Source organism: Myotis daubentonii, chromosome 14 (genome assembly GCF_963259705.1).
Source record: "Myotis daubentonii chromosome 14, mMyoDau2.1, whole genome shotgun sequence".
NCBI classification, from domain to species: Eukaryota; Metazoa; Chordata; class Mammalia; order Chiroptera; family Vespertilionidae; genus Myotis; species Myotis daubentonii.
This window is the reverse complement of record NC_081853.1, coordinates 1,429,009-1,448,108: the sequence shown is the minus strand read 5'-3', so window position 1 is coordinate 1,448,108 and position 19,100 is coordinate 1,429,009. Positions and strand designations below refer to the sequence as shown.

General features: G+C 46.5%; 1 protein-coding gene across 1 annotated transcript in view; it reads right to left on the bottom strand.

Moving 5' to 3' along the window:
* Positions 1-19,100, bottom strand: part of SHQ1 (SHQ1, H/ACA ribonucleoprotein assembly factor) — an 86,370-nt gene that overhangs the window by 29,510 nt on the left and 37,760 nt on the right. The window contains 1 exon segment of the mRNA XM_059663396.1: positions 14,602-14,729. Within this exon segment, the coding sequence (XP_059519379.1) occupies positions 14,602-14,729 (128 nt within the window).

Sequence of the window (19,100 nt, the reverse complement as noted above, 5' to 3'; positions counted from 1 at the left end):
CCGTCACATTCAAGGCAGGGTCGATGGGGAGGTTGCGGCGCCACCCCGTCACGCACAGAGCAGGGCCAATCCGGGGGTTGGGGCGCTGCCCCCTGTCACTCACAGAGCAGGGCCCATCGGGGGGGTTGGGGCTCTGTACCCTGTCACGCACAGAGCAGGGCCAATCAGGGGGTTGGGGCGCTGCCCTGTCACGCACAGAGCAGGACCCATTAGGGGAGTTGGAGCGCGCCCTCTATCACCCACGGAGCAGGGCCGATCAGGGGGTTGGGGTGCCGCCACTCTCACACTCAGGGCAGGGCCGATGGGGAGGTTATGGCTCTACCCCGTCATACACAAAGCCGGGCCCGTGGGGTGGGGGGGTTGGGGCGCTGCACCCTGTCACACACAGAGCAAGGCCGAACAGGGGTTTGGGGCACCACATCCTGTCACACACAGAGCCGCAGGGTGATCAGGGGGTTGGGGAGCTCCCCCGTATCAGGCACAGAGCAGGGCTGATCAGGGGGTTGGGGCGCCTTCCCCTGTCATGAACAGAGCAGGGTGGATAGGGAGGTTGTGGCCCCGCCCCGTCACACACAGAGCCACAGGGCGATCAGGGGGTTTGGGTGCTGCCCCCTGTCACGCTAATCCCGGTGCCGGGAGGCCTCACGGCTCCACTGATCCCGGTGCTGGGAGGCATATTACCCTTTTACTATATAAGGTAGAGGCCTGGTGCATGGGTGCGGGCCTGGTGGTTTGCCCTGAAGGGTGTCCTGGATCAGGGTGGGGGTCCCCACTGGGGTGCCTGGCCAGCCTGGGTGAGGGGATGATGGCTGTTTGCAGCTTGTCACACATCCTTCAGGGTGGGGGTCCCCACTGGGGTGCCTGGACAGCCTGAGTGAGGGGATGATGGCTGTTTGCAGCTGGTCACACACCCTTCAGGGTGGGGGTCCCCACTGGGGTGCCTGGCCAGTCTGGGTGAGGGGCTGAGGGCTGTTTTCAGGCTGGGGGTGTCTAAAGCTCCCAACCGCTTTTTTTTTTTTTTATTCTGGGCCAGCTTTAGCTTTGAGGCTTGCCTCCAGCTCTTAGGCCTCCGCTGCTGAAAGTAGGTTTCTGACCTTTGCTTACAATGTTGCGATCCTGCTGGCTGAAGCCCGTCAGGTTTCTGGGGTTTTGTTTAGCTTCTATATTTGTTACACAGTTGCTTAGAGTTGCAGTTCAGAGGCCTGCAGCGGCAGGCGGGGAATGTTGGAGTCCTCCGTCACTGAAGCAAGCAAGCCTCATGTTAGTTTCAAGCTGCCTGGCTGCCATCTTGGCTGGAAGTTAATTTGCGTATTTCGCTGATTAGCCAATGGGAAGGGTAGCAGTCGTATGCCAATTACCATGTTTCTCTTTTATTAGATAGGATGAGGAGGAGTCAAAGGCCCCTCACACTCGCACTGTTATATCTGTCTGGCAACATCTGACCAGGGAGCTTAAGCTGAAGGAGGCCTGGAGGTGAAGAGAGGAAAATGAGGGAAAACTAAAGCAGCAGCATGCTCCTTGATCTTTATTTCTTGGTTTGCTTCTTTTCTCCCATATTTTATTCTGGTTTAGCACACTTCAATGTATTCCTCCAATTCTGGGGGTCTCAAATATTTGAACAAAGAAAAAAATTCAAAGAAAATCTCACTAAAAAAGAACTCCCTTTTAAAGCTTTGTAAATGCATAAAAATTGTAATTTCATAGAGAGCCATTCAATTCCTTGCTCTCCTGCCATTGATTTTACTCTATAATAATAATATTTCTGGTTGATTCCAAAATGGCAGCAGAGTAACTGGAAGGTACACTGACATCCTAGGACCAAACTGGAAATACAACTGAAATACAGAAAAAACATTCTGGAAATCAACTGAGGACTAGCTAGAGAGAACCCTGACAACCAAGGATGGAAAGTTGAGACCACACAGAGACTAGGAGGAATGTGAAGATGAGAAATGGTTAGCTGGGCTCCCACAAACAGCAGCTGAAGGTAGGGGCAGAGGGGGGTTCCCACTGAGAACTCTGGGGTCTAAATGCCAAGCTGGGCCCCCCAGCTCAGAGCATCAGAACTGAGAAAGGTACCCAAGTAACATCTGACTGTCAAAAGCAGCAAGGTTGCTGTCTGCCAGGAGAGATGGCTAGAAATGCAGGCACCCTCTTAAAGGGCCAATGTACAAAATTTCGTGTGTAGCCACTCACCTGGGGCTCCAGCACAGAGAGGACAGAGTGGACTGCAGCCGTGTGAGGAGAGTTCCGGCTTGGGGACTCTGGGGTTGGAGCTCAGAGGGCAGCCACTCTGTTTTCCTGTGCGGAGTCCTTCCTTCACACTGTGGACCTCTTTTGCCCGAGGATCTTTGCTGTCCAGGTGGTTTCTGATTCGGGGAAAGGCAGTTGTCCCATGCTGTTGGAAGACCTCTTTCCCACCCTGAGGTGGGCAGCCTGAGGCTCTCAAGACTGAGAACAATCAGACTGCTGGCAGAGGCGGGACTCTGGAAGCTTTGAGTCTTTGCCTGACCTCCTTCTGGGCCCAGGAATAGGAAAAGCAGACCCTGGTGCACATGTTGGTCCTTTCCACAGGCACCAAGCCCCAGCAGAGGAGCCACGGGCTGGGGTTGGCTAACAGCTCCAAACGGTACTCAGGGCCAGTCACTAACAGCATCTGACATTGTCCTGTACTAGAGGCTGGAAGTCCTAGCAGATCTCTTATTACACAGACACAAACCCAAACAGGCAGTCAAAATAGGGGGACAAAAAGACAAGCACCAGATGAAAGGACAAGCGAATTCTCCAGAAGAGATAAATGAAATGGAGATAAGACACGGAGTTCAGAATAATGATGAAAAAGATGACCAACAGCATTAGAAAAGACATAGTAACTATGAAGAATGACATAGCACTAATAAAGAACACAGTGGAAGGAACACACAGCAGATTGGGAAAAGCCAAAATCAATGAATTAGAAAACAAAGTAGAAAAAAAATCCACTCAATCAGAAACTCAAATAGAAAAAAATTTAAAAACAGGAGGACAGCTTAAGGGAGCTATGGGAAACCATGAAACTTAACAATATTCACATTATAGGTATGTCAGAAGGAGAAGAAAGTGAGCAAGGAGTAGAGAACGTGTATGAAAAAATAATGACAGCCAACACCCAACTTCCCTAACCTGGTAAAGGAAAAAAATCACATAAGTTCAAACGATATAGAGTCCAAGAAAGAAGAACTCAAACATGCCCATGCCCAGACACATCATAATTAAAAGGCCAAAAAATAAAGACAAAGAAAGAATCTTAAAGGCAGCAAGTAAAAAGCAATTTGTTATCTACAAAGGAGCTCCTATAAGGCTGTCAGCTGATTTCTCATCCGAAAGTCTATAAGCCAGAAGGAAATGGCATGAAGTATTTAAGGTAATGAAAACCAAGGATCTGAAACCAAGATTATTATATCCAGCAAGGCTATCATTCAAAATAGATGGTGAAATAAAGAGCTTCCCAGAAAAAAAGGCTAAAGGAGTTTGTCACCACCAAACCAGTACTGCAAGAAATGCTAAAGGGATTGCTGTAATGAAAAGAAATAGAGAGAGAAATATAGGCATACAGAATTAAAATGGCAATAAGTAAGTACCTTCAATAATAACAGTAAATGTCATTCATGAAATATTCCAATCAAAAGACACAGGGCAACTGAATGGATACAAACACTTAATCCAATTATATGCTGTCTACAAGAGACACACCTCAGAACAAAAGACTCACACAGGATGAGACTGAAGGGATGGAAAAAAATTTCCATAAAAATTGAAATGAAATAAAAGCTGAGGTGGCAAGATTCATATCTGACACAACAAATGACAAAATAAAGGTGATCACAAGAGACAATAAAGATAACTATTAAAGGGATCGATCCAAAAAGAGGTTATAACACTGGTAAATGTATAAGCACCGAAAATAGGACCACCTAAATATATAAAAAAACTTCTGGAAGACTTTAAGGAGACACTGGCAACAATATAGTCATATAACAACTTTAACACTCCACTGACTTCACTGAATAGATATTCCAGACAAAAAATTAACAAGAAAACAGAGACTCTAAATAACACACTGGGTCATATGGATTTCGTTGAAATTTTTAGAACATTTCACCCCAAGGGGAAGACTATACATTCTTCTCAAGTGCACATGGGTCATTCTCAAAGACAGACCACAAGTTTGGACACAAAACAAGTCTCTACAAGTTCAAGAAGATTGAAATCATATCAAGCATCTTCTCAGATAACAGTGGCAAGAAATTAAAAATCAACTACAGTAAAAGTACTCAAACATTAAAACATATGGAGGCTATATAGCATGTGATTAAAGAACTAGAGGCCCGGTGCACAAAAATTTGTGCACTCGGGAGGAAGGGGGGGGTCCCTCAGCCTGGCCTGTGCCCTCTCGCAGTCTGGGACCCCTTGGGAGATAAAGCCCTGCTGGCTTAGGGCTGCTCCCAGGTGGCAAAGGGCAGGCCCAATCCCTAGGTGCAGCCCCTGGTCGGGCTCAGAGCAGGGCTGATTGGGGAGTTGGGGCACCGCCCCCTGTCATGCACAGAGCAGGGCAGATTGGGAGGCTGGGATGCCACCCTCAGTCACGCTCAGGGTAGGGCCGATTGGGGGGTTGGGGCACCGCCCCGTCACACTCAAGGCAGGGTCGATGGGGAGGTTGCGGCGCCACCCCGTCACGCACAGAGCAGGGCCAATCCGGGGGTTGGGGCGCTGCCCCCTGTCACGCACAGAGCAGGGCCCATCAGGGGGTTGGGGAGCTCCTCCCTGTCTCACACAGAGTAGGGCGGATCAGGGGGTTGGGGCGCCGCCCTCTATCACCCACAGAGCAGGGCCGATCAGGGGGTTGGGGCGCCGCCACTGTCACACTCAGGGCAGGGCCAATGGGGAGGTTATGGCTCTACCCCATCACACACAGAGCAGGGCCTGTGGGGGGGGGTGTGGATTGGGGCACCGCACCCTGTCACACACAGAGCAGGACCGATCAGGGGGTTGGGGCGCTGCATCCTGTCACACACAGAGCCGCAGGGTGATCAGGGGGTTGGGGAGCTCCCCTGTATCAGGCACAGAGCAGGGCTGATCAAGAGGTTGGGGCGCCTTCCCCTGTCACGAACAGAGCAGGACGGATAGGGAGGTTGTGGCCCCGACCCCTGTCACACACAGAGCCGCAGGGCGATCAGGGGTTTGGACGCTGCCCCCTGTCACACTGATTCTGGTGCCGGGAGGCCTCTTGGCTCCGCTGATCCCGGTGCTGGGAGGCATATTACCTTTTTACGATATAGGATAGAGGCCTGGTGCATGGGTGGGGCTGGCTGGTTTGCCTTGAAGGGTGTCCTGGATCAGGGTGGGGGTCCCCACTGTGGTGCCTGGCCAGCGTGGGTGAGGGAATGATGGCTGTTTGCAGCTGGTCACACACCCTTCAGGGTGTGGGTCCCCACTGGGGTGCCTGGCCAGTCTGGGTGAGGGGCTGAGGGCTAAAGCTCCCAACTGCTCCATTTTTCTTTTTTTCTTTTTATTCTGGGCCTGCTTTAGCTCTGGCTCCAGCTCTGAGGCATCTGCTGCTTAAAGCAGGTATCTGGTTTGTTTGGGTTCCATAATCGAAACAATGTGTAACTCCAGCTCTGAGATCCCAGATTGCTGAAAGCACTTTTCTGGGGTTTTGTTTAGCTTCTATATTTGTTACGATGTTTCAAACTGCAGGCTCAGAGGCCGGCAAGGCAGGCAGGGAACGTTGGTTTCCTCTGTCACTGAAGCAAGCAAACCTCATGTTAGTTTCAAGCTGCCTGGCTGCCGGCCGCCATCTTGGCTGGCAGTTAATTTGTATATCGCCCTAATTAGCCAATGGAAAGGGTAGCGGTCGTACGGTAAATACCATGTTTCTCTTTTATCAGATAGGAAAGATGGGATATCGATGAGATGCAGTAAGAAAGTTCCTGGAAAATGCACAATAACCCGAAATCTCTGGGACACACAGCAAAAGCAGTCCTGTGAGGGAAGCTCATGGCACTACAGGCCTACCTCAAAATACAACAAAAATTAATAATAAACTATTTAACCCTACAACTTAAAAGAACTAAAAAGAAAAAAACAAGAAAAGCCCAGAATAAGGAGAAGGAAGGAAATAATAAAGATTAGAGCAGAAATAAATGACATAGACATTTAAAAAATACCAAAAAAAATCAATGAAACCAAGAGCTGGTTCTTTGAAAAGATAAACAAGATTGATGAACTGTTAGCCAGACTCATCAGGAAACAAAGAGAGAGCACCTAAATAAATAAAATGAAAGCAGTGAAGTAACAACTGATACCACAGAAATACAGATGATTGGAAGAAAATATTATGAACAACTATACTAATAAAAGGGTAATATGCTAATTAGACAGGGAGACCTTCCAAGAGACCGGACGTCCTTTCGGACAAAGCCATGGTGGCGGGGCCAAGGCAGAGGCGGTTAGGGGCGAGCAGGCCGGCAGGGCGGGCAGTTGTGGGCGAGCAGGCCGGCAGGGGGGCAGTTGGGGGCCATCAGGCCGGTGGGGGGGTAGTTGGGGGTGATCAGACCAGAAGGGGGGGCAGTTGGGCGCGATCAGGCCAGCAGGGGGGCAGTTAGGAGTGATCAGACCGGAAGGGGGGCAGTTGGGGGCAATCAGGCTGGCAGGCAGAGTGGTTAGGGGCGATCAGGCAGGTGAGCAATTAGAAGCCAGCGGTGCCGGATTGTGAGAGGGATGTCTGACTGCCAGTTTAGGCCCGATCCCACAGGGGTCGGGCCTAAACTGGCAGTCAGACATCGCCCGAGGGGTCCCAGATTGGAGAGGATGCAGGCCAGGCTGAGGGAACCCCCCTCCATGCACGAATTTCATACACCGGGCCACTAGTCTATATATATAAAACCCTAATATGCAAATAGACTGAATGGCAGAACAACCGAATAACCCGTCGCTATGACCTGTGCTGACCACCAGGTGATGTGCGCAGAATACGGCAGGCATTGGCAGCAGGCGGCAGAGGTGAGCGGGGGCGCCAAACCAAGGCAGGGCACCAGTTGCTGTCATCGGGGCAAGCCTCTGGTGGTTACTGAAAATTCTTTGCTCCCATGCGCCGTGGTCCCGCCCAGTGCTCACACCTGCTGCCGGCACCAGCCTGCTCGCACCCACTGCCCGTGCCAAAGCCTCCACTCGCACCTGCTGCTGACCCCCAGTGCTGGCCCTGATCATTCGGCACTGTCAGTGAGTGCGAGTGGCAGCTGCCAGCCCCAGTTGCCCCTCAGGGCTTCACCACCTCCCTCTGCTCCTGAGGTGCTATCGGGGCCGGCAGCCGCCTCTCGCACCCACTGCTGGCGACGGCCCTTCTCACACCCACTGCTGGTGCTGGCCCCACTCGCACCCACTGTCAGCACCTGGTGCCAGTCCCGATTGCTCCACGCCGTCAGCGGGTGCAAGCGGCAGCTACTGACCCTGATCACCCCTGAGAGCTTCTCCACCTCCCCCTGTTCCTGAAGGGTGATTGGGGCAGCAGCAGCCGCTCTCACCCACTGACTGCGCCAGTCCTGCTTGCACCACTGTTGGCACCAGCCCCAATTGCTCTGTGCTGTCAGCAGGTGCCAGCGGGGCCGGCGCCGTCAGCACATGGGAGCAGCGGTGGTGGTAGCGGGGCTGCCGGCAGACAGGGGACCAGAGGCCATGGTGGGAGGGGCCAGGCGGAGGTGCAGAGGATGGACTGAGACCCGGCCCTGTGCCCACCACAGCCTCGTGGCCCATAGTTCCTTTCAAGGTGCATGAATTTGTGCACTGGGCCCCTAGTATGCCAATAAGCTGTGCAATGTGGATGAAATGGGCAAATTCATAGAAAAATACAATCTCCCAAAACTGAACTGGGAAGAACCAGGAAACGAATAGGTCAATAACAAAAGTTGAAATAGAAGCAGTAATAAAAATATTCCCAGCAAACAAAAGCCCTGGTCCCGACGGCTTCACAGGAGAGTTTTAACAAACATTTAAAGAACAGCTGTCACCTATACTCCTCAAACTATTCCCAAAAAATCTAAGAGGAAGCAACACTCCAAGCTCACAATACAATTTCAAGTTACACTACAAAGTCACCGTAATCAAAACAGCCTGGTACTGGCATAAGAACAGGCATATAGATCAATGGAACAGAACAGAGAGCCCTGAAATCGACCTAAGACATTACGCTCAATTAATATTTGACAAGAAAGCAAGAACATACAGTCACCTCAAGAGAGTCTTCTCAATAAAATGTGTTGGGAAAATTTGGTACATGCAAAAACAATGAAACTAGACCACCAATGTACACCATACACAAGAATAAACTCAAAATCGATAGAAGACTTTAATGTAAGCCGTGAAACCATCAAAATCCTAGAAGAAACCATAGGCAGCAAAATCTCCAACATCTCTTGTAGCACTATGTTTACAGATACATCTCCTAGGGCAGTGGCCGGCAAACTCATTAGTCAACAGAGCCAAATATCAACAGTGCAACGATTGAAATTTCTTTTGAGAGCCAAATTTTTTAAACTTAAACTATATAGGTAGGTACACTGTGATTAACTTAATTAGGGTACTCCTCCGGCTTAGGAAGAGCCACACTCAAGGGGCCAAAGAGCCGCATGTGGCTCGCGAGCCGCAGTTTGACGACCACGGTCCTAGGGCAAAGGAAATTAAGGAGAAAATAAACAAATGGAACTATATCAAAATAAAAAGCTTCTGAACAGCAAAAGAAGCCATCAACAAAATGAAACAAGAGCCCACCAAATGGGAGAACATATTTGGCAATGACACATCTGATAAAGGATTAATATCCAAAATATAGACAGTCCTCGGGTTACGTTGGACTTGACCTAAGTCATTTCATGGTTACGTTGCCGTCTCCCATTTAAGAAAAAAAAAAAAAAAAGTTCCGTCATTTCGACGTATGTACATATGTGCCTTATATTTTTTATTATTTATTTACTACAAGGTCAGGAATTGTTATCTTTCTTTTAAATTTTTTTTTACTGTTTCACTTCATTACTGCTGTGTATGTGCTTGATGTGAGTGACGCAGGTGCTTATGTAGGTGGGTTCCGACTTACAGTAAAAATCGCGTTATGTCAAGCTGTAGCAACGGATCTCCGACGTAACCCAAGGACCTACTGTATATAAGGAACTCACATAACTTAACAAAAGAAGACAAACAATCTAATTAAAAAATGGGCAAAGGACCTAACTAGATACTTCTCCAAGGCAGATATACAGATGGCCAAGAGACATGAAAAAATGCTCAAACTCACTAATCACCAGAGAGATGCAAATTAAAACATCAATGAGATATCACTTCACACCTGTCAGAATGGCTATCATCAACAAATAACAAGTGCTGGTGAGGATGTGGAGAAAAGGGAACCCTAGTACATTGCTGGTGGGACTGCAGACTGATGCAGCCATCATGGAAAACAGTATGAAGTTTCCTCAAAAATTTAAATTTGGAAATTTAAATTTGACCCAGTAATCCCACCTCTAGCAATATATCCTAAGAAATTCGAAGAACTAATCAGAACTAATATGCATCCCTATGTTCACAGCAGCACAATTTACAATAGCTAAGATCTGGAAACAGCCCAAGTGCCCATCAGCAGTTGAGTGGAGAAAAGCTGTGGTACATTTACACCATGGAATACTATGCAGCAGTAAAAAAGAAGGATCTCTTATTTTGAGACAGCATGAGGGGACCTGGAGAGTATTATGCTAAGTGAAATAAGCCAGTCAGAGAAAGACAAGTATCACACGATCTCACTCATATGTGGAATCGAAAGAACAAAATAAACTGATGAACAAAATAGATCCAGAGACATAGAAGCATGTCGCACCGTAGGAACGTATCTCTGACGTAACCCAAGGACCTACTGTATATAAGGAACTCACATAACTTAACAGACTGTGGAATCTCAGAGGGAAGGCAGTGAAGGACGGGTGGGAAGAGATCAACCAAAGAACTTATACGCACATATGCATAATCTGTGGACACAGGCAATAGGGTGGTGAAGGCTTGGAGCGGGTGTGGGCTAGAAGGGTTTAGTGGGGGGAGGGGAGGAATGAAACATATGTAATACTTTCAACAATAAAGATTTAACTTAATAATAATAATAATTTCTAACTACTACAATATACCAAGGATGTTAAATACATCATCTTATTCAATCCTCATGACAACTCTTATGTGGTAGCTACAGGATTCCCACAGCAAGATCACACTGCCAGCCTGTCGTGGACCAAAGCGTTAAACCTCAAGCCCTGTATTTAGCTTATAATTGATCCTTAATCCTATGCCTGACACATTTAGAAGAGGCATTTTCTGTACAACACAGCACTTAAGTTCTTCTAACTTAGATCAGAAACCCCTGCTATCTTTAAAGGTAATTTTTAGAATGAATCACCACACTAGTTTAGCAGATTATGCTTTTTCCTGAAGCATCAGACTGGATATATGCTATGGGTCAGATGAAGATGAAGGGTCAAGAGGGCCAGTGGTTAAATACGCAGCCTGGCTTAATCTGTTAAAATGATACATGAGAACTCTGATTTTCAGGGCAACTAGCTCACCCTTGTGGACGGGAAACATAACTACACAACCACCACATTAAAACACTGCACTAAAACTAGGGAAACTGATTCAAACCAGTAAATATCCTTGACTTAAGTTTGAGCAAATTTTCTGATCAGATCTACATTGCATATACAGTTACTATCTATATTGTGCTTAAACTGAAATATAAATCCAAGAATTTATTGAAAGCAATGTAACAAGAATCATTAAATAAAAATGAGTTTATGCAGCAGTCAATTCTAAAAGATCAGAGTAGCAATTTTTCAATCTGGTAGAAATCACCTAAACTCTAACAAAACCTAACTACAAAAAAAATTTCTGCAATATTCACTTTTTCTATAACTATTTATTGAGTACCTATTTTGTAACAGGCATAAAGTTAGACACTAAATATCCTATCTAATAAAAGAGAAACATGGTAATTAGCCATACATCCGCTACCCTTCCCATTGGCTAATCAGGGCGATATGCAAATTAACTGCCAGCCAAGATGGCGGCCAGCAGCCAGGCTACTGACACGAACAGGAGGCTTGCTTGCTTCAGTGACAGAGGACTCCAACATTCCCCGCCTGCCGCTGCTGGGCTCTTAGCTGCTAAGAAACACTGTTACAAATATAGAAGCTAAACAAAACCCCAGAAACCTCTTTTCAGTCAGCCAGGATCTCAGAGTTGGAGTCGCAACAAAGTTTCAAATACAGAAAGTAAACAAAGCCAGAAACCTGCTTTCAGCAGCGAGGTCTCACAGCTAAAGCCGGCTCTCAGTTCCAGTGACAGCCATAAATCCAAGAATAAAAAAAAAAAAAAAAAAAGGAAAAAAAGAGCGGTTAGGAGCTTCAGTCACCCGCCAGCCTGAAAACGGCCCTCAGCCCCTCACCCAGACTGCCCAGGCACCCCAGTGGGGACCCCCACCCTGAAGGGGGTGTGACCAGATGCAAACAGCCATCATCGCCTCATCCAGGCTGGCCAGGCACCCAAGCGGGACCCCCACCCTGATCCAGGACACCCTTCAGGGCAAACCAGCCGGCCCCCACCCGTGCACCAGGCCTCTATCCTATATAGTAAAAGGGTAATATGCCTCCCAGCACCAGGATCAGCAGAGCCGTGAAGCCTCCTGGTCCCTGGAGCAGCGTGACAGGGGGCAGTGCCCACACCCCCTGATCGCCCTGCGGCTCTGTTTGTGACAGGGGGTGGGGCCACAACCTCCTATCCGCCCTGCTCTGTTCGTGACAGGGGAAGGCGCCCCAACCCCCTGATCGGCCCTGCTCTGTGCCTGATAGGGGGGAACTCCCCAATCCCCTGATCACCCTGCGGCTCTGTGTGACAGGGTGCGGAAACTCAAGCCCCCCCATCGGCCCTGCCCTGAGTGTGACAGGGGGTAGTGCCCCAACCCCCCAATTGGCCCTACCCTGAGTGTGACTGAGGGTGGCATCACAACCCCCTGATCAGCTCTGCTCTGTGCGTGACAGGGGGGAGCTCCCCAACCCCCTGATCGGCCTTGCTCTGTGTGTGACAGGGTACGGAGCCCCAACCCCCCTGATGGGCCCTGCCCTGTGTGTGACAGGGTGTGGAGCCCCAACCCCCCTTGATGGGCCCTGCTCTGTGCGTGACAGGGGGCAGCGCCCCAACCCCCTGATCGGCTGGCTCTGTATGTGACAGGGGTGGCACCACAACCCCCTGATCCACCCTGCTCTGTGCGTGACAGGGGGTAGTGCCGCAACCTCCCCATCGACCCTGCCTTGAGTGTGACAGGGGGCGGCGCCCCAACCCCCCAATCGGCCCTACCCTGAGCATGACTGAGGGTGGCATCACAACCTCCCGATCCGCCCTACTCTGTGCATGACAGGCGGCGGTGCCCCAACTCCCCCATCAGCCCTGCTCTGAGCCCGACCAGGGGCTGCAGGGCAGGCACCTAGGGATTGGGCTTGCCCTCTGCCACCCGGGAGTGGGCCTAAGCCAGCAGGTCATTATCTCCCAAGGGGTCCCAAACTGTGAGAGGCCACAAGTGGGGCTGAGGGACACCCTCCCCACCACCAGTGCACAAATTTTTGTGCATCGGGCCTCTAGTAGAGTATATAATGGGCTATTGCTTTGCTATGCAGAAAAATCAAAATAAGACATGCAATAGAGACCCTATAGCTACTCTGGATTTAGTAATCAAAGGAGACAACTCCAGAACACTGCAAACAACCCAAAGTTTCATCAGTAGTCAACAGCACAAATGTCTACCAATCATGATACAAATACACAACAGAATACTGGAGAGAGATTAAAAATGTCAGCTATAATTATAAGTGCTAATTCAAAAGATATACAACATATATCACAAAATTTAAAAAAGCAAGGTAAGAAGAGAATATGATTCTATATATATAAATTCCTTAAAGCAAGTATTTAGATGTGGGTATATACATTAAAAATGTAGCCCTAGCTGGTCCGGCTCAGTGTTGGAGCATTGGCCTGTGGACTGAAAGGTCTAGGGCAGTGGTTGGCAAACGGCGGCTCGCGAACCACATTCGGCTCTTTGGCCCCTTGAGTGTGGCTCTTCCACAACATACCACGTGCGGGCGCGCACGTACAGTGCGATTGAAACTTCGTGGCCCATGCACAGAAGTTGGTTTTCGGCCTAGGCAAGTCTATTTTGAAGAAGTGGCGTTAGAAGAAGTGGGGGGTGGACATATAGAGAGGATGAACGAAAGGAGATAGACGAAACAAGTCTACAAGACAAGTGTGGATGGGAGAGTTGGAAGGGGTCGACAGAAAGTAAACAAAGCCAGTGAACGTGGGATAACGTTCAGTGAACGTACCTCAATCATTTTTAGCAAAGGCCAGCTTAGGAGTACCCTAATCAAGTTAATAACAATGTACCTACCTATATAGTTTAAGTTTAAAAAATTTTGCTCTCAAAAGAAATTTCAATCATTCTACTGTTGATATTTGGCTCTGTTGACTAATGAGTTTGTTGACCACTGGTGTAGGGTTTTATTCTGGTCAAGGGCATGTACCTCAATTTCAGGCTCAATCCCTGGCCTGGGTCAGGGCTTGAGCAGGAGGCAACCAATCAATGTGTCTCTCTCACATCGATGTTTCTCTCTCTGTGTCTCTCCCGCCTCTTCCACTCTCTCTAAAAATCAATGGGAAAAAAAAATCCTCGGATGATGATTAAACATTAACAGTAATACTTTCTGAAGAGGAATTTTAAGTGGGAGATTCTGTATTCTATTTCACATGTGTGTGTGTATTCCTTTTATTTAAATACTGAAATTTTGTTTTTAATATATAAATAAAGCCAAAAAAGTATGACAGAAAACATGGGCCTTCTACTCCTGATCTATCTGAAACTGTTATAATTCTAATTTACACTTAATATACCAACCTCCCACTAGAAAAGGCAGTAATAAAATGGTCATTTAAGAAAGGATTCTGTGAATAATGTTTGCTTAATGTTAAATATGGCATAGCCATCTCCTGTGATTCATGACCCTACCCCCAACCCTAGTTCAGCTTTCATTGGTAAAAACTGGTCCACCTGTTCTCTATAAGATGCAGGTATAAGGATAACTATTCCAACTTCTACATAAATCCATTTAGAAAAAAAACTGGGAGGACATATCAAATTCATTCAACAAAGGGAATAAAAACTGGGTCTTCTCCCACCATTCTAACACTCACATGCCCTTCCCACAAAGGAACGTTCAGATCTCTCAAGCTGCTTCCTCAACTACAAATGTCCTATGTGCTAATGCTCCTAAATTTACTAAATAAATAAATAAATAGTTCAAAAGGATTCCAATGACTCAAAAGTAAAACATACTCCAGAACAATTTAGACAAATAAGTCTAACGTTGAGTGGCATTTTCCAACCTAGGTTGAAGACCCCATTTCCAAAAGTAGCAAACCAGAAACATACCTCCTCATAGAGTGTATTTAAAAAAAAAAAAGTGAGCCCATGTTTTAGTTTCTTACCTAAAGCAGCGTGATTTTCTTTCTCCTGACTCTTTCCCATAAAGGCCATCATCTTTGAATACGTATCAGTCCACCAAGGATTATACTGTAAAACCTGTTCAACTGCCTCATCTTCAAAAAAGTCGGCTCTGGGGAAAAACAATGAATGTTAGATGGGCTTGCTATACAGACTTTGGCTGGGTTTGATGTTTTCTAATTTGTAACTCATTTCATTGCACTAGAAATACCGATCAATTCAGAGTACATTTCAAAGAAAAACGAGCACTATGTTTAATTTACTTTAGTAATCATCATAAAACGAAAAGTAAGCAACTAACTAAAAGGATAGTTGATATTTATGATCTCTTACATGAGAGGTACATGAAAGACCAGTCTGGCCCTAGGGCAGGGGTTCTCAACCTGTGGGTCGCGACCCCTTGGGCGGTCGAACGGCCCTTTCACAGGGGTCGCCTAAGATGATCCTGCATATCAGATATTTACATGACGATTCATAACAGTAGCAACATGACAGTTATGAAGTAGCAACGAAAATAATTTTATGGTTGGGTCACAACATGAGGAACTGTATTTAAAGGGCCAGAAGGTTGAGAACCACTGCCCTAAGGGCCCGTCGCCTGCACTACAGTGGTGTGGGATAACGGGAAACCCAACACACAAGGAACTGAAACCTAGCACTTGTCCTATATTTGCAAATATCACAGATTCTGGTAAAATTACAACAAAGAAAAGAATCTTTTAACTCCAATCTATTTTATTTAGCTATGCTAATCCTAATAGGTCCTTAAATTAAAACTACTGAAAAAGATAAAAATAATCTTTGTTGAGACCAGAAAAATACTTTTCCTTCACTTCACTTTCTTAGTTTTAACTGGAAAAGTAACTGCTATATTTGAAATAGCAGGACACTTGTTCAGAAAATATGCCTCATTCAAAGTTGGAAAATGGTATTCTTAGGGTAACAATGAGAAAAAGTATACTAGTGAAAAATTCATTTATATTTTAGTTAATTTGAAACTCAAGGGATTGAGGTTTTGATAAATTGGATTTTCTAGCTGATAGTTTTATGACCTTAAATACATTTTTCTTTCAAGTGAGATACTGAAATCTTTTTAAAATTAGAAACATCGCAGATAACAAATTCTTCGTATGCGCTAAGTACTGTACTAAGTACTTCTAATTCATTATTTTTTTGAATCTTCAGACAATCCCCATGAGCAGGGATACTCCCTGCCCATTTTACATGGGTGAAACATGACGCTCAGAAAAGTTGTACATCATGGCTACAGTAAAAAAAACCAGTAAGCAGTGTGGCCTGAATTTGGACCTACTTAAGTTTTACTCCAGGATCCAAGCTAGCAATCAAAATATGTGTTCTATCTTTATATATATATATTTTATTGATTTTTTACAGAGAGGAAGGGAGAGAGATAGAGAGTCAGAAACATCGATGAGAGAGAAACATCGATCAGCTGCCTCCCGCACATCTCCTACTGGGGAAGTGCCTGCAACCCAGGTACATGCCCTTGACCGGAATCGAACCTGGGACCCTTCAGTCCACAGGCCGACGCTCTATCCACCGAGGCAAACCGGCTTTGGCATGTGTTCTATCTTTATGCTTAAGAAAAATAAAGTACATATTGGACAAAACTGAATAGCAATGATCTTGAAACAATAATTCTCAATATCAATTTTCAGGCACACATTTGAGACTATGATGAAGAAGTTGCTTTATAAACTAATCCTGTTAAGAGTCTCTTATTAGCCATCTGTGGAGGAACAAGGCCTCCTCTACTAAGGAGCTGTACCCCCGTGGACACCAGGTATTAGATAGAGAAGACATGCGAAGTCATAGGCTGTAGGAGAGTCTTTATTGCAGACCAAGTAGCCATTGCTACCAAGGAGCCATCAGACAAAACAGTTCTTCAAAGTAGTCTCCCAAAGAGGCTGCAGCAAACAGCCTTGCTAACGCAGTAGCAAACACAGGAGCCCTTGTAAACAGAGTAGCCATTCCTCACAAAGCAGCCCAACCAAGCAGCCAGGCACTGCTGCTCAGTAATATAGTTTATACCAACTCAGACAAAAGAGGCTTCTCACCAAACAGTGACATCAATATTTGGGCTATGGAAAGGCACACCTGCCCAGTGCGTACAGTAAGATTGTTGAGTCCTTGCTTTTGCACCTGTATATGGCAAGCTAGCCTTGAACATCCAGTGTACTCTGATTAGGGTTCCCACACCATCTCTCTCTCTTTTTTTAATTAAATTTTTTATTGTTCAGATTATTATAGTTGTTTCTCTTTTTTCCCCCCATAGCTCCCCTCCACCCAGTTCCCACCCCACCCTCTGTCTTCATCCATAGGTGTACGATTTTTGTCCAGTCTCTTCCCACACCCCCACACCCCTTCCCCCATGAGAATTGTCAGTCCACTCCCTTTCTATGCCCCTGATTCTATTATAATCACCAGTTTATTCTGTTCATCAAATTATTTATTCACTTGATTTTTAGATTCACTTGTTGACAGATATGTACTTGTTGTTCATAATTTTTATCTTTACCTTTTTCTTCTTCTTCCTCTTCTTAAAGGATACCTTTCAGCATTTCATATAATACTGGTTTGGTGGTGATGAACTCCTTTAGCTTTTTCTTATCTGTAAAGCTCTTTATCTGACCTTCAATTCTGAATAACTTTGCTGGGTAGAGTAATCTTGGTTGTAGGTTCTTGCTATTCATCACTTTGAATATTTCTTGCCACTCCCTTTTGGCCTGCATAGTTTCTATTGAGAAATCAGCTGACAGTCATATGGGTACTCCCTTGTAGGTAACTAACTGTTTTTCTCTTGCTGCTTTTAATATTCTCTCTTTGTCTTTTGCTCTTGGCATTTTAATTATGATGTGTCTTGGTGTGGTCCTCTTTGGATTTCTTTTGTTTGGATTTCTCTGCGCTTCCTGGACTTGTAAGTCTACTTCTTTCACCAGGTAGGGGAAGTTTTCTGTCATTATTTCTTCAAATAGGTTTTCAATATCTTGCTCTCTCTCTTCTTCTGGCACCCCCATAATTCAGATGTTGGTATGCTTGAAGTTGTCCCACAGGCTCCTTACACTATCTTCATATTTTTGGATTCTTTTTTCTTTTTCAGTTGGGTGTTTTTTACTTCTTCGTACTTCAAATCTTTGACTTGATTCTTGCGCTCCTCTAGTCTGCTGTTGGATCTCTGTATAATATTCTTTATTTCAGTCAGTGTATGCTTAATTTCTAATTGGTCCTTTTTCATATCCTTGAGGGTCTCACTAGATTTATTGAGGGTCTCACTAAATTTATCAGCGGTTTCTAGAAAATTCTTGAAAAACCTTAAAAGTGTGGTTTTGAACTCTATATCCAGTAGTCTGCTTTCCTCCATTTCTGTCATTTGTGACCTGCTTCTTTGTCTCCGCGTTTTTTATGCTTCCCTGTGTTGACAGAGTGGCTTTGTGTGCTAGGTGTCCTATAGGGCCCAGTGGCTCAGCCTCCCCAATTACCTGAGGTGAACACTCTTGGTGCACCCCTTTGTGGACTGTGTGCACAGTCTTGTTGTAGTTAAGCCTTGATTGTAGTTGGTATCACTGGGAGGAATTGACCTCCAGGCCAATTAGCTGTGAGAATCAGCTGTGGTTATGGTGGGAGAACTTCTGTGCTGAAGACACCCTTATGGAGCAAGACTTGCTTTAGTGGGGCTTTGGTGCTCACTGAGTCTGCCCCCTGAAGTGTGTCCTTATGGATCTGAGGAGTTGTAATCTGGATGGTCCCACTCTGAACACTGGGTACACTGGCTCTTGGATCTCTAAGGAGGTGCTAATTTAGCCTCTGCCTGAGGCTGCCCAGCAGGAGCTACTGAGAGATCTGCAGATTCCTCTTCTTTGTTTGGGGTTTGGAGGTGCCCAGATGAGGCCCAGCTGTAAAGCAATGCAAGCTGCTGTGGGGCCTTGGGCCTTCTTTTGGATGTTCTGGGTCACTCTGGCCCAGCTGCAGTTTGTTAGATAATTTTAGATTGCAAAGGGCCAGGGCATTCATATGCAAAAGTCTCTGTGCACAGCTTGGGTGGGGCGGGGTATCAGGGAATCAACAGATTGGAGCAAACAGCTGTGGCTGAACCTCAGTCCTGCCCTAAGAAGCCCCTGATCTCAGTGTCCTGGTAATCGCTGCCAGCACCTCTGAGAGAAAGCCGCCCTAGAGTTCCGCCCACTGCCAGACAGTCCAGTTTCTCCCTGTATGAGTCTGAGTCCCCAGAGACTCGCCTGGAACTGGCGTTCAGAGCCGTTGGGAGCTTGTGTCTCCCTCCTGATTGAAAAAGACAACCGCATCCTCAGTTGCCAGCCCTTTCCTTGCATGCCTCCGTACCGCTGCACTTTACTTCCACAGCTCCTCTGAGTCTCAGTGTGCTTTTCTCTTTCCTTCTAGTTGTAGAATTTCCACTCAGCCAGCCTTCCTGTGGTTCTGGAAGATGTCTGTTTTGTCTTTTAGT